Source organism: Schistocerca serialis, chromosome 2, assembly GCF_023864345.2.
Source record: "Schistocerca serialis cubense isolate TAMUIC-IGC-003099 chromosome 2, iqSchSeri2.2, whole genome shotgun sequence".
NCBI classification, from domain to species: Eukaryota; Metazoa; Arthropoda; class Insecta; order Orthoptera; family Acrididae; genus Schistocerca; species Schistocerca serialis.
This window is the reverse complement of record NC_064639.1, coordinates 494,852,131-494,866,226: the sequence shown is the minus strand read 5'-3', so window position 1 is coordinate 494,866,226 and position 14,096 is coordinate 494,852,131. Positions and strand designations below refer to the sequence as shown.

General features: G+C 38.7%; 1 protein-coding gene across 2 annotated transcripts in view; it reads right to left on the bottom strand.

The window, feature by feature from the left end:
* The window catches only part of LOC126457430 (male-specific lethal 3 homolog), a 124,941-nt gene extending 112,019 nt beyond the window's left edge, over positions 1 to 12,922 (bottom strand). For both annotated transcript variants that reach the window (XM_050093701.1, XM_050093702.1), the window contains exons 1-3: positions 12,569 to 12,922; positions 8,780 to 8,848; positions 6,098 to 6,207 (exon numbers count right to left, since the gene is read on the bottom strand). In XM_050093701.1, coding sequence (XP_049949658.1) covers positions 6,098 to 6,207; positions 8,780 to 8,848; positions 12,569 to 12,670 — 281 coding nt within the window. In that variant the 5' untranslated portion in view covers positions 12,671 to 12,922. The remainder of the gene's footprint in view (positions 1 to 6,097; positions 6,208 to 8,779; positions 8,849 to 12,568) is intronic.
* Positions 12,923 to 14,096: the final 1,174 nt, after the last annotated feature.

The following is a 14,096-nucleotide window of genomic DNA, read 5'->3' as shown; positions in this document are numbered from 1 at the left end:
GTCTGCAAAGTAGACTGCCTACAAATCACTTGTGCGACCGTTTCTAGAATATTATTGGAGTGTGTGGGACCCATACCAGATAGGACTAACAGCAAATATTGAACACATACAGAGAATGGTAGTATGAATGGTCACTGGTTTGTTTAATCTGTGGGGAAAGTGTCACAGAGGTACTCAAGGAAAAGAACTGTAAGAGTCTTTAAGGTAGACAAACTATTCCGAGAAAGTTTATTAACATTTCAAGAACCAGCTTTAAATGATTACTCTAAGGATATACTACAAACCCCTACATATTGCTCACATAGGTATCTTTAGGACAAGATTAGAATAATGACTGCATGCTCGGGGGCATTCAAATAATCATTCTTCCCACATTCCGTATGTGGGAATGGAGCGGGAAGAAACAAATACTGGTACAATGAGACATACCCTTTGTCATGCACCTCACGGTGGTTTACAGAGTATAGAAGTAGATGTAGAGTAGATAGTAGTGACAATGAAGTCTGAATAAGACCGTGTTGAAATCAACTAGTGGTGATCATCTTTGTCTAGGCTCATACCATGACTTTAATACACTTTCATTGCATTATCTCTCCAAGATTGTTTGGTGCTAAGAGGTCAAGTATGTTTTCGCAACCATTTACGTTTCGAGTGGGCTCAAACTAATTCAGGGTGTATACATGGACAAGGAAAAAAAATTCCCGGATTTTTCCCGGATTTCCCGGTTGAAAATACACTTTCTCCTGGGTGAGAATACACTTTTTCCGTGTTAAGTGACAGTATACTTTTCCTCGACACTGTAAAACTTATCAATCCTTAGAACGTTTATGGTTTTCTACACAGACGTAGAATTTGCCGGCACTTTAGAAAATGAAACCCAAGGGGGGGGGGGAACACGTTTTGGAAAGATCTGATGTGCAGCAACACGTACACTGCATTTTTTCGTGTTACGGAGGTATAAATTCGAATTCCACCGAACACTGCATGTTACTTTCTGAAGCAATGAAATCGAGATTGCGACGCGCTTTTGTAAGCCAGCCATAGCTCATGTCGCGTGATCTCGCCAGCTGATGACAGCATACGACACGTGATGTAGTCAACCAATTGCAAGATCAATCGTAAGTAGTGCAAACACACAAAAAGGAAAAGTTAATGGTTGAAATTCATATACATAGTGTTGCTACAAGAAAAACAAAGCTTTCACAAATAATATTGGTCTCAGATTAATACGCTGCAAGAGAAGCTAAGCTTCCACATATAATATTGATCTTTTTGCACGTGTTACACTTTAAAATACATCACACGAAAGTGGCAGTAAAATTTTTAATAACGACGTAAATGTCTGATCTTCTGGGCTCGAAATTCTTCTAGATGGTCGTCCTCAAAGAGTTGATTTTAAAATGAGAGTCAAACGCTCTGTGATTTAAGAAATTCACCTTACATTCTCGCACATAGTTCATTTGCATAAAAGGAAATTTACTTTGAAAGTAACACTTTTCAAACCACCATTCGCAATATTTTCCCGTGAGATGCTAGAAATTGGTTCGTTTCAGCAGTTGCCAGAGTGCCAGCACAGCTACGATGACACAGGAAACCCGCATGTTTGTACGTGTAAAACATCAAAAGATCTTGCATTATGTCATAAAAGAAACCTTACAACAAAGAATACTTCAAAACACAAAGGATACTTCAAAACGCGCGGGATTAGCCGAGTAAGGCGCTGCAGTCGTGGACTATGCGGCTGGTCCTGGCGGAGGTTCGAGTCTTCCCTCGGGCATGGGTGTGTGCGTGTTTGTCCTCAGGATACTTTAAGTTAAGTAGTGTGTAAGCTTAGGGACTGATGATCTTAGCAGTAATGTCCCATAAGATTTCACACACATCTTAACATTTTTTGGATACTTCAAGAATAATTTCGTGAACCATACTAAAATGCATAATTCGGCTTTAAGTGCACAATCGTATGTCCAGATTCGGATGTAAATTTTCTTGAGTACCAGTACTAAATTATCTCATGTTTGGTTCTTTATTATGGCATTATGCCATACGAGCAAAAAGATGGAAAATGTGCACTTGAAATGCGGCAAAGAGTTGAAACTAGCCAACAGTGTGAAATTAAACACTTCGTTTCAAATAAATTGACTGCTTCAGCGCAAAAGATAAATAAAAAGCCAAATCTCTTCAGCAAACAGAGAAAAGTAACTCCATTGTTCTGCACAATGATTAGTGCTTGACTGTCAGAGGTGGAAATAAAACCTGAAACTAACAAGATAGTTTAGGTTTCCGTAACTATGCGAACGTATTTTAATTCATTTGGTAGCTCCGGCCACAGAAATCCATTTTGTTTTCATTTAATGTGAGAGCAATAACCGAAGAGGAAACAGCAAAACCACTGAACATAAACCCAGGTCACGTGGAGACTACCCACCTGCCCACTGCAACTCAGACTGCTCTGTGCATCAGCCCCGGATTTACGACATTTCCGAACCGGAGCCAGTGGTTAGCACACTGGACTCGCATTCGGGAGGACGACGGTTCAATCCCACGTCCAGCCATCCTGATTTAGGTTTTCCGTGATTTCCCCTCAATGACTCCAGGCAAATGCCGGGATGATTCCTTTGAAAGGGCATGGCCGACTTCCTTCCCCGGCCTTCCCTAATCCGATGAGACCGATGACCTCGCTGGTTGGTCTCTTCCCCCAAACAATCCAACGAACCGGAGCAATTTAGCTAGAAGCAGGCGAAGGTACTACTCACACACGACTCAACTGCGCACACGCAAGAGCCCGCCCGCAACTGCTCAAATTAATCTAATGTAAACAGCTGTCACGTCACGCTCATCGGAGGCAATTTGTTGTTATGAATCCTGCATATTCTTCCTAAAACCTTTGACACACGTTGGTTGGCAGACACTTGTATGAGCACAGTGTTTTGTTGTTGTATATGGCGGATTTCCTTTGGGACTTAAGTTTTATTTTCTTTTTTTTCCCTCTCGTTCACGTTTTGTTGCTGCAGTATTATTCTGTAAAAGCGGGATACAGTAATATCCTTCGTTAGAGTATTGGTTCTTACCAGTCAATATCACAAAAATTTAACTGGCAACTAAAACAATGAAAAATTCCCGGAATTCTAAAATATTCCCAGGTTTTTCCCGGTTTTCTCCTGGACGAAAAAATTCCCGGGATTTTCCCAGATCTCCCGTATGTCCCGGGTCGAATACACCCTGTAATTGTTCAAAATAATTTTCTGCAGAAGCATTCCGTACAATTTTGTATGACGTTTTACACCTGCTTTAAACATTTAATTTTTCCAGCATATCAAGGGTAGACTGAAGTCACCACTGACTATAATTAGATGAGTGGGGTACTTATTTGAAATTAGACCCAAGGGAGGCAGTAAAATGATCCAATTACTAGTTTAGTCCAATTGTCAGGTACAAACTCTGCCCATAATATCTCACAGGAACTATCTACTTCAATTTCACTACAAGGCAAACTACTTCTGACAGTAATGAATACTATTTAATCTATGCTTTCTGAACACTGTTAGAAAACTGTTGAAAAAACTTCAGCTGAACTTATTTCCAGCTTTAGACAGCTTTCTGTACCTATAACTATTTGAGCTTCAGTGCTTTCTATTAGAGCACGGTTGGAGCTCTGGTTCTAACCAAAACAGCTACAACAATTTACAACTACAATACTGATCACTTCTACAACTACCTTACTGTGTTTTTACCTGCCCCCTTTAGACAGATGCTCTTTCTGTGGTTCCCTGAGACCCTCTAACCTAAAAACCCGTCCAGTCCCTTCCATACAGTCCCCGCTACCCATTTTACCACCTCCTGTGCACCGTGGACTCCTGACCTATTAAGCGGAACATGGAAACCCACGACCCAATGGCGCAAGTCAAGGAATCTGCACTCTACACAGTCTGAGGATTACCTGAGCCTCTGATTCAGAAACCTCGACTCTGCTCTGCACCGATGTTCTGTCGATGATGCTGCAGCTGGTGAGCTCTGCCTTAATCTCTGAAGCAAGACTGGCAGCCTTTACCATTTCCATTTGCCATCCGAAACCAGAGATGATCTCCTCCAATCCAAAGCGACATACGTCACTGGTACCGACATGAGTCACCACCTGCACTTGGCTGCACCCTGTACCCTTCACGTCATCCGGAAGCACCCTTTCCACACCCGGAATGATTCTCCCTGGTATCCACATGGAGTGTGGCTTCTTCCCTTCCTTGGTAGCCATGTTCCTAAGGGGCCCCATTACGCACCTAACGTTGGAGCTCCCAACTAACTACCACTGCATCACTTCAGTTACAATACATTACTATGAGGGTGGTTTGGTAAGTCTGGTAAAAAAGCAAAGAAAAAATGTTTGTTCCATAACAATTTACCTTATATCTCTAGAATCTCCTATAAGAAAAATAGGTTCTGTCAAACACTATGAAATACTTTGTGACCACAACTATCATGTGTGATCCGACAAAAAGTTCTTCCCAGCAAGCCAAAGTTTCAAGTTATGGAACAGAAAGATGTCACTTGGGTGGATGGGCAGATGAGGAAGCAAGTAAACATCCCTTTCATGCACTTTTGGCATTGCTATCACTGATGTGTGGGAGGTGAAAGAGCACTTTTTTCCATGCCAACCTTGGTCTTTTCTCATTTTCAAACAATCCACCAATGAAGCATAATACGGTTCAGTTACGGCACTTCCTTTTCCAAAGTAATCTATGAGGATTATTCCTTGGGAATCAAGAAACATTGGCCATCAACTTACCAGCTGATAAAAATGGTCTCTGCCTTCTTCGGTGCACTTGTTCTGACTGCCGTTTTAACTGGTGTTTAGGTAAAACCAAACCCAGGTTCCATCAACAGTCACAAATTGGCACAAAAGTCGAAGATCGCACTTAAACACTGCCACCCATGGTGTTGAAATGTTGTGCCCGATACGCTTTAGGTTGACTGAGCAGCCTCAGCACCCAAATCACACACAGCAACTTCATGGGCAATTTTTGTTGCAGGATATTATGCACTAACTCAGTTGAGAGATTTTGTCAATGGTTTCCTTCTAGGTGGCCTCAACTGGATGGCCGTAGTACACTTCATCTTCAATGCTTGTCCAACCATGTTTCAATTATTTATCCAAAGGTAAACTGTTTTCAATGATGGTGCGAGTCCACATGACATCATCAAGCCTTCGTTGATGCTGAAGGTGGTGTTAACCCCTTCAGCATCAACTACGGCCTGAAAATGGTGCATTGAAGCAACTAAACTGGTAGCTACACTATAAGTAAGACCAAAAGGACAGCTGTAGACTCATTTTCTTAGAAAAGTGAACCTCCAGTCAAAAGGATGAACAGACAAAAACTTCATACAACTCAGTTTTGATTTGTGCAGCAGCCAAACCCTTCAAATGAAAATGTTTATTAACAACACACACCACGCCATTGACACACTTAACTCCGGCAACTGTCAACAATGAACTGTACATTGTTGAAATTTTTTATATGATCCTTGGAATAACCAAGCTTACCAACCATGAAGTTACAACAAAAATGTTTCATTTTTTCATGGAAAGTTACCAGTCTTGTCAAACCACCCTCATACATTTGTTTTCGAAAGACACATTACTACTTATTGGGAAAGGCTGAATTTTCTAAGAGTATGTTTCAAAATATACTGGATAGTGTGAGTCAACAAACTGTCACTAGGATCTATTATACTGGAATGAAGATTTTGAACAGATCATCACGCCAAAATTTTTCTATGAATTAAAGCACAATAGTACATAAAGCAGTGTCATAAATAAATGGCCCATTTCACCGCATTATCTGGAATATCATAATAAAAGGTATTGTGATAGATCCCATGGGCAAAACTTTCTGTACATTTTGTCAGCACATTTTTACGACACTAATTTATGACAAGTTTACTTCTGTACAATAAAATTTGTATTATATTATGTCTGCACTTTCAGTAAATCTAGATGGCTGTGCAATATCTGGTGAATTACAAAAATTGTTCCACATAAATTCAGAAATTTGCTGCAGACTAATTACTTTAGCACTATATTACATTATTAGAAAATTCTTACGGCCTTAGCTGCGCTTTCTCTGCAAGTTCTTTCTGAAGCTTCCAGTTCTCTTCCGTGTGCTTCAAAATATGATCCTCACTAACATAGCGATCCCAAGAGGAATTCCAGCCCTTGAAAAAGATACATCATTAGGCCTGTACATTGTATAACAGTAATGGTTCTTATTTAGCTTTGGATTTTCAGTAAAATTAAGAACAAAACACACATATGCACGGATTCTACACACATTTTTAAATGTCCCTACCCTTTCAAGAAATTGAATAAGATTATCACTTACAGAGAAACAATATACTGGGTGTATCAAAAAGAATCCTTCAATTTGGCACATCTGTATTTCTGAAACTAACAAACATATACAATGAATTTTGTTTTTATGATTTACAACTTTATGTCATCGTTCTGTACCCCATAGCCTCACATGACAGTTCACCTTTCCATTTAAATGGAATGTTGCCTCGTCACTAAACACTAAGTGTAGAAGAAAACTTTCATCCTTCATCTTCCCAAGAAAGAAAGAAATTACAGAACCCCACACGTTGCTGGTTGCACTTTCACGAAGAGCATGCAGTGGCTGACTTTCGTATGGTTTCTTTTGTAAACGTCGACACACACGTCACACAGACATGGTGTGGGGGGAGGAGCACCTTGAGCTGTCGAGCTGCACGGCAAACTGATTTCTATGTACTTCTTGTGAAACTATGGTGCAGGCATTCTGAAGTCTGTGTTGGACATTTGGGGACGGCCTGGGGATTTGTATTTACACAAACAACCTGTTTCTCGGAATTGTTCATGCCAATGCCTAATGCTCTGTGCTGCAGGAGGATACACACCATCCCTAGTACAAATGTCATACTAACAGTTATTACTGACCAGAACTGTGTGAAACGTAGAACACAAAATGCTTTCTGTTGTCCTGACACCAGTGGGTGCACACTGCTGCTACCTAGCAGGAACAATGTAAAACTCTAGTTTGCTCTTTCCAACAGTATGTTGTTCACACACATCTAAAATAACATAATAGATATGATTTTTAAAATCTGATGATTCTTTTTGATACAACCTGTATTATCAGACTGTTTTCCTATATGCCAACCTGAATGATATTTCAGATCAAGTGTGTCAGGGTTCCAATATGCTGTAATATGTAGTATAATTTTGCAGTCTTCCATTTATATTCTAAATGGCAACAGTTGAGATTTTGGTTCATTTTCTCTAATATATACACCTGGAGGTGTTCGAACTGGATAAATAATTTTTCTTCTCAATGAAATTTCCTCCAGCATCTTCATAGTGACATTCTTCTCAATAAACATAGTAAATTTGTGAAGAAGCCAAATACTGTGGACACCTATCAGCCAAAACTACTGAACGAAAAAACATATCCCTACTTTGAATATTAAGTGTGTAACACTTGTTGTCCATATTGGGCTGTAATTTGGAAACTGACTGCTTATGATACAAATGGTAAAACTTAAGTGCTAAATGGCAAAGCTTTTTTTCCCTTCGATTTGCCTTATAGCTTCAAACTATACCAAAAAGGTGTGGTGCCCTCCAAATATTGAAGAATTAAAAATTAATTTTGGTGCAGTTTATTTTTTCAACGTGGTTCATATCTAATACAACTCTGTGCCTCTTAAGAAACAACATAGGGTTGTACTTCAACAATTGAGGTAAAATAAAATTTTACTTGTTCTGATACGAGCAAACTAAATTGAAATCACAACCATTTCTACTTTTTTAAAAAAAGAAAAAAAAACACTACTGAAGACAGGGAAGGGATGGGAGAGGAAAGGGAAAAGTGGGGAAAGGAGGAGGGTAGGGGAAGGAGCAGAGGTGTGGCCTTGAGCTATGAGGTTACAGAATATTACCACAATTACACTGAAGCAATTAAATTACTTTGAAACAATCATTCATGGAACAGTCATATTCCAAAACTAATAGGAAAAACATATAGTGTCCGAGTAATGTAATTAACACAACTTTTAAATGAATGGAAGTTTTAATGGAAAAAAATTAAAATTGGAAGCAGACAATGCCTATCCAGCACTTTCCTTCAAGTGGCCAATATCTTAGCTCTGTTAATACATACAAATTATGTAGAAAAAAATGCAACCTAATCTTTCAGTGGCCAACTAATAACAATGCCATCTTGAGCCAGGAATAAGGGATAGGTTGGGAAAAGCTTGTTTCATTTGATAGGAGATGAAATAACTCTACTGTCGGTATATTACTGTAACAGCCACAAAACTAACTTCACAACTCTGCCCCCTTCAAACATTATTTTCTGCATTTACTACACTTTGGTCTCGTTCCATCATGTGACTTTTCATGGTCATCAAATATCAAAACTTAGTATGAACCCAATTTATACGCATACATCACACTCCCAGATATGCATTAACATCTGACAGGACTTCAAAGTTGATCGAATCACAAATATGATTTTATTGCTGCTCTTTACAAGTTAACAACTACTGAGATTACAGCTATGCATTACTTTACACAAAAAAATTGCACGTGCATTTTCAGTAGTTGAAAGAAACATTTGATATTTGAACACATCACAATATAAGAAATCAAGGTACAAGTGGAAAAAAGGTCTGTTTGATTCTCAAATGATTAACCTTTAAGAACCTTCTATTTGCTCTATACTAGTGTGAGCTGACATTACTGCGAACTAACCTGAAAATGAATAAGATATTCCACAGCTTTACGTCCTTTTTTATCCCTGTTCACATTAACTTCAAGCACCTGAAAGCAAGAAATACAGGAACATCAATGTTTTACTTTAATGATTTAACAAAGTAAATTTTGTGTTTGTGTTAACAACAGAATGTTAAATAATGTTATCCCAATAAAATAGAGTTTCCTCTGTACCAGTGCTTTCTGGGTTCAGGATGTCATGACCAATCAAGAAATTGCCGAAGGGAGCAAGGACATCATCCTGTAAACTGTTACTGCAGTCAACACTTATAGGGTATCTTATATACCTCTTACTGAAACTGTGTTTATATGTATGAAACAGGCGAAATACCCTCAGACTTCAAGAAGAATATAATAATTCCAATCCCAAAGAAAGCAGGTGTTGACAGATATGAAAATTACTGAGCTATCAGTTTAATAAGTCACAGCTGCAAAATACTAACGCGAATTCTTTACAGACGAACGGAAAACCTAGTAGAAGCTGACCTCGGGGAAGATCAGTTTGGATTCCGTAGAAATGTTGGAACACGTGAGGCAATACTGACCCTACGACTTATCTTAGAAGCTAGATTAAGGAAGGGCAAACCTATGTTTCTAGCACTTGTAGACTTAAGAGAAAGCTTTTGACAATGTTGACTGGAATACTCTCTTTCAAATTCTGAAGGTGGCAGGGGTAAAATACAGGAAGCGAAATGCTAGTTACAACTTGTACAGAAACCAGATGGCAGTTATAAGAGTCGAGGGACATGAAAGGGGAGCAGTGGTTGGGAAGGGAATGAGACAGGGTTGTAGCCTCTCCACAATGTTATTCAATCTGTATATTGAGCAAGCAGTGAAGGAAACAAAAGAAAAATTTGGAGTAGGTATTAAAATCCATGGAGAAGAAATAAAAACTTTGAGGTTCGCCGGTGACATTGTAATTCTGTCAGAGACAGCAAAGGACTTTGAAGAACAGTTGAACGGAATGGATAGTGTCTTGAAAGGAGGGTATTGGATGAACATCAACAAAAACAAAACGAGGATAATGGAATGTAGTCGAATTAAGTGCTGAGGGAATTAGATTAGGAAATGAGACACTTAACGTAATAAAGGAGTTTTGCTATTTGGAGAGCAAAATAACTGATGATGGTCGAAGTAGAGAAGATATCAAATGTAGACTGGCAATGGCAAGGAAAGCGTTTCTGAAGAAAAGAAATTTGCTAATATCGAGTATAGATTTAAGTGTCAGGAAGTGATTTCTGAAAGTATTTGTATGGAGTGTAGACATGTATGGAAGTGATACATGGACGATAAATAGTTTAGGCAAGAAGAGAATAGAAGCTTTTGAAATGTGGTGCTACAGAAGAATGCTGAAGGTTAGATGGGTAGATCACATAACTAATGAGGAAGTATTGAATAGGATTGGGGAGAAGAGAAGTTTGTGGCACGACTTGACCAGAAGAAGGGATTGGTTGGTAGGACATGTTCTGAGGCATCGAGGGATTACCAATTTAGTATTGGAGGGCAGTGTTGAGGGTAAAAATCGTAGATGGAGACCAAGAGATGAATACACTAAACAGATTGAGAAGGATGTAGGCTGCAGTAGGTACTGGGAGATGATGAAGCTTGCACAGGATAGAGTAGCATGGAGAGCTGCATCAAACCAGTCTCAGGACTGAAGACCACAACAACAAACATGTTGATGCAATTATTTATGCAGCTAAATCAATGCTCGTGGTGACAAACAGTGGCTCTCAACTAACCATGTTTGGAAACTACATTGAGATACACTGGTGGAATGATTAACTACATTCCAGGAGGGAAAAAAAATCTGTTAGACACTAATGACAAAGAATGCTTTTACAAAATGAATTCCCATTTTTATCTACATTGACTTCAGATATACCCTTATCAAACACATTAAAAAATTCTACTGGCCAATTCAAGATATTGCATGAAAATTAAAAGAAAAAAATTAATACCATCTCCTACATGCAGAAAATAATTTCTGAATCTATATTTTGAAGCACCCACACAATGTAAGGGTTCACACATGAGCAAATCTGGTATTAATGATGCACTATCAATTTATTTACTCTAACTATAGCTCCAAGTTACAGTCGCACATTTGCTTCTCTTCATATTCTTTGTTTGTTACTTATCAAGTCACAGTTAAATGATACGTAAAATTTTTGCATATTCAGGATTTCCAATAGCCCCAATTCTATTTTTAATGACATCTAAATTTCATATATGAAACATCGCAATGCACCTACTGTATTATTCAACTTCAAAAACCAAAGTCTTTCGGAAATAACGAGTAGTCAGCATATGCTTCCACACAGAACCGTGACTGAAACAACACTATAAATTAAGAGTCGTATTATTCTGATGCTGTGCTTAGCCAACGCAGCAATATCGTGTTAATCATAGACATCGTGTCCATCACATGGTACTTCGATGAAATTACAATTATTGTGCCTTTACTGTGATTGTGAGAATTACTCTCAACTTTTGAGTTTCGATTTTACGAATGCATGGTAACACTGATCACGGATACACTTCCCGTTATTTTCTATCTCGAAATCGGTGCGATACCAGGAAACAAATGCATCAACATTTTTGTCGAACTGGAGTTCCATCTGCCACCTAAAGGATTGTGAAAAACAATGAAATATGCTTCCCGTGAAAATTGTATCCTTAATGCTTAATCATTAACGCCAAACTCTGAGTCTTCCATTCTACAATCACTCGCGACAGAAGTGTCATACGAGAATCCAATTCTGAAGCTGCTGCCATTTCCGCTTTGCAGCCCCCCGCACATAACTTTGTAATAAGAACTGCAAGTATTATCGTAAAACGAAGGTAATCACTCCCAATTCACTTCAGTTCGCCTTAGTATACCACCAGTATTTAACTTCACATAGAATTTCAAAGAATAATTCGCTTACGTCAACATTGTCCGATACACACTTGAGAAAAAAATAAATATATATATAAGCCAAGAAAATACAACACGGAGAAATGTGAACACTGACCAAACTGCGCCGACGAAATATATTCCTTCCGCCTATCCTCGTAACACTGAAGTCCGTGGGGGCTTTACCTCCACCGCATTCCCAGGTACCTAGCTATGTCCGCTTGTCGACAGTGGCGCTCACACGGCTGTCTCCGTCTGATCATGAACATTACGACTACATTACAGCTTATTAAACATTAATTTATACATTACTCTAGATCGACGGAATGACGCCGAGTACGTCAGTGTACGTCAAAATTGACGTGTCATCTTCGCTGATGTGCGTATCACAAATCTATATAAATTCAGAAATACTGTGTGTCACACAAACTAAACTTCATAGCTGTTAACAAAAAAATTAAAGGATGCATAAAAAGCACGGTAGCCCTTTTCCGGGTAAACCATAAAATTACTTTACCAGTTAACTGATTCAACACAACTTATTTTAAAACGATGTACGTAGCTGTCAAAACGGTTAAAATTAAGTACAAGTTTCAGTAAAAAAACTTCACAAATATCCTCAATAAGCCATATAAAAACATATTTCTTCCGCACAGTTTGCCTTTTCGCAGGACTGTCAAATATGGTCTTCTGAAGGTCATCCAAGCTCTGCATTACGAAGCGTTAATTGCTAAAAAGTTTTAATTCCAGCTAAAGTGACATCACTTAACGAAAATCTACATACCTTTTTACTGGTGAACTAATGCAATGCCATTTTTTATGTCAACAACAACTTGCTGTTGACTGCTAGTGTTTAATGTAGGAATTACCTTGGAATCGTACAACACCCTCGCCTTTGTTGGATCTGGTTCATAGCACAACACTTTTTCTCCCTCCTCAAATTTGAACTTCGAGCCGCGCATAGGCACCATTCTTTAGCATTAATAGCGCTAGGTGAAAAACCCCGCCATAACCTCGTTCAAACTGTTTTCGGGACCACCGTATGTTCGCATTTGAACATCTTTGCCAAGATGAAACCATCGGCTTAACTGAAGCAACAAATGGAGAGCTATTTTAGATCCCTGATACGTACAGCCACGCACTGACTTTACTAAAACACATGTTATGACATTACTACTCTTCACTTTTTCTAGCGTTGTTCCAATCTCACAGTAGTACACTCTCGATCAGCATTTGTTGCAGCGATATTTGTATGTGTCGATAGATGAATTCGATAGAACGAAAATTAGTTTTCTTGTTGGCTGTTACATTTTGCACTGTACCAACTAAGAATAAACTATTACATTTGTCACCGAAATTAAATTCTGTGAGAATTAACTATCTTACAGACGCAAACATAGCAAACTGTAATCAATATGAGTATTACTTTCTAGCGCTTCAAGTCAAGAAACTTAAATGCAAATTGCTGATGCCTGAGAATGCTTCACACGGACTTGTGAGAGTTCATAATTCTCAGAATTATAAATAAATTGTTCTGCATAGTGCTAAAGCAGGTTGTGTGAAATCTGCTTGTTGATAAAGTTATTTCATAGCTTTAACACGATGTCAACATCTACAACAAGAAGGCATGGATGTACGAAGCAGACCAGTCAGTAAAACGTTTCTTTGTGCAAAAGGCCAGTCTTCTTCTTACCATTATATCTGATCTCATAAACTTTTTAATGTAAGCTTCTTCTTATGAGAGATGAAAATTGGAAACCTGAACGACTGACAAACATTTAGTGAGAGGAACATAAATATTAGTGGTGCAATATGCTTCACGCCAGGTGAAGTATTGCAAATCAAAATAAAACCAGGCCGAAAACACCAGTGCCAAACGTAGTTATACCAGAAAAATCTTTGTGCTGAGACACTTATAGGTGTAAGCATAAATTAAGAGAAAATTCTACTGATAACGACATTTTACATGACTGAAACGACATACGTAAGGTAAAATAAATTAACATTTTTAATAGTTGTAAAGACGAATTTAGTCACAATGTGCCCATGCCGTCGACAAGTTTAGATGCAACATATGGCGTGACATTCGCTTGCTTTTAGACCTCAGTCCTAATTACCTGGTTCAGTTAATGAGAAGTGTTGCTTGTAGGAGTATGTACAACTTTTTGTTAATTTTAATCTTTTCAGTGGAACAACATTTTTAATGGTTGGTTGATTTGGGGGAGGCGACATAAGATTGGATTAGGGAAGGACGTAGAAGGACATCGGCTGTACCCTTTCAAAGGAACCACCCCGCCATTTGCCTGAAGCGGTTTAGGGAAATCAGGGAAAACCCAGATCAGGATGGCCGGACGCAGATTTGAACCGTCACTCTCCAAAATGTGAGTCCAGTATGAT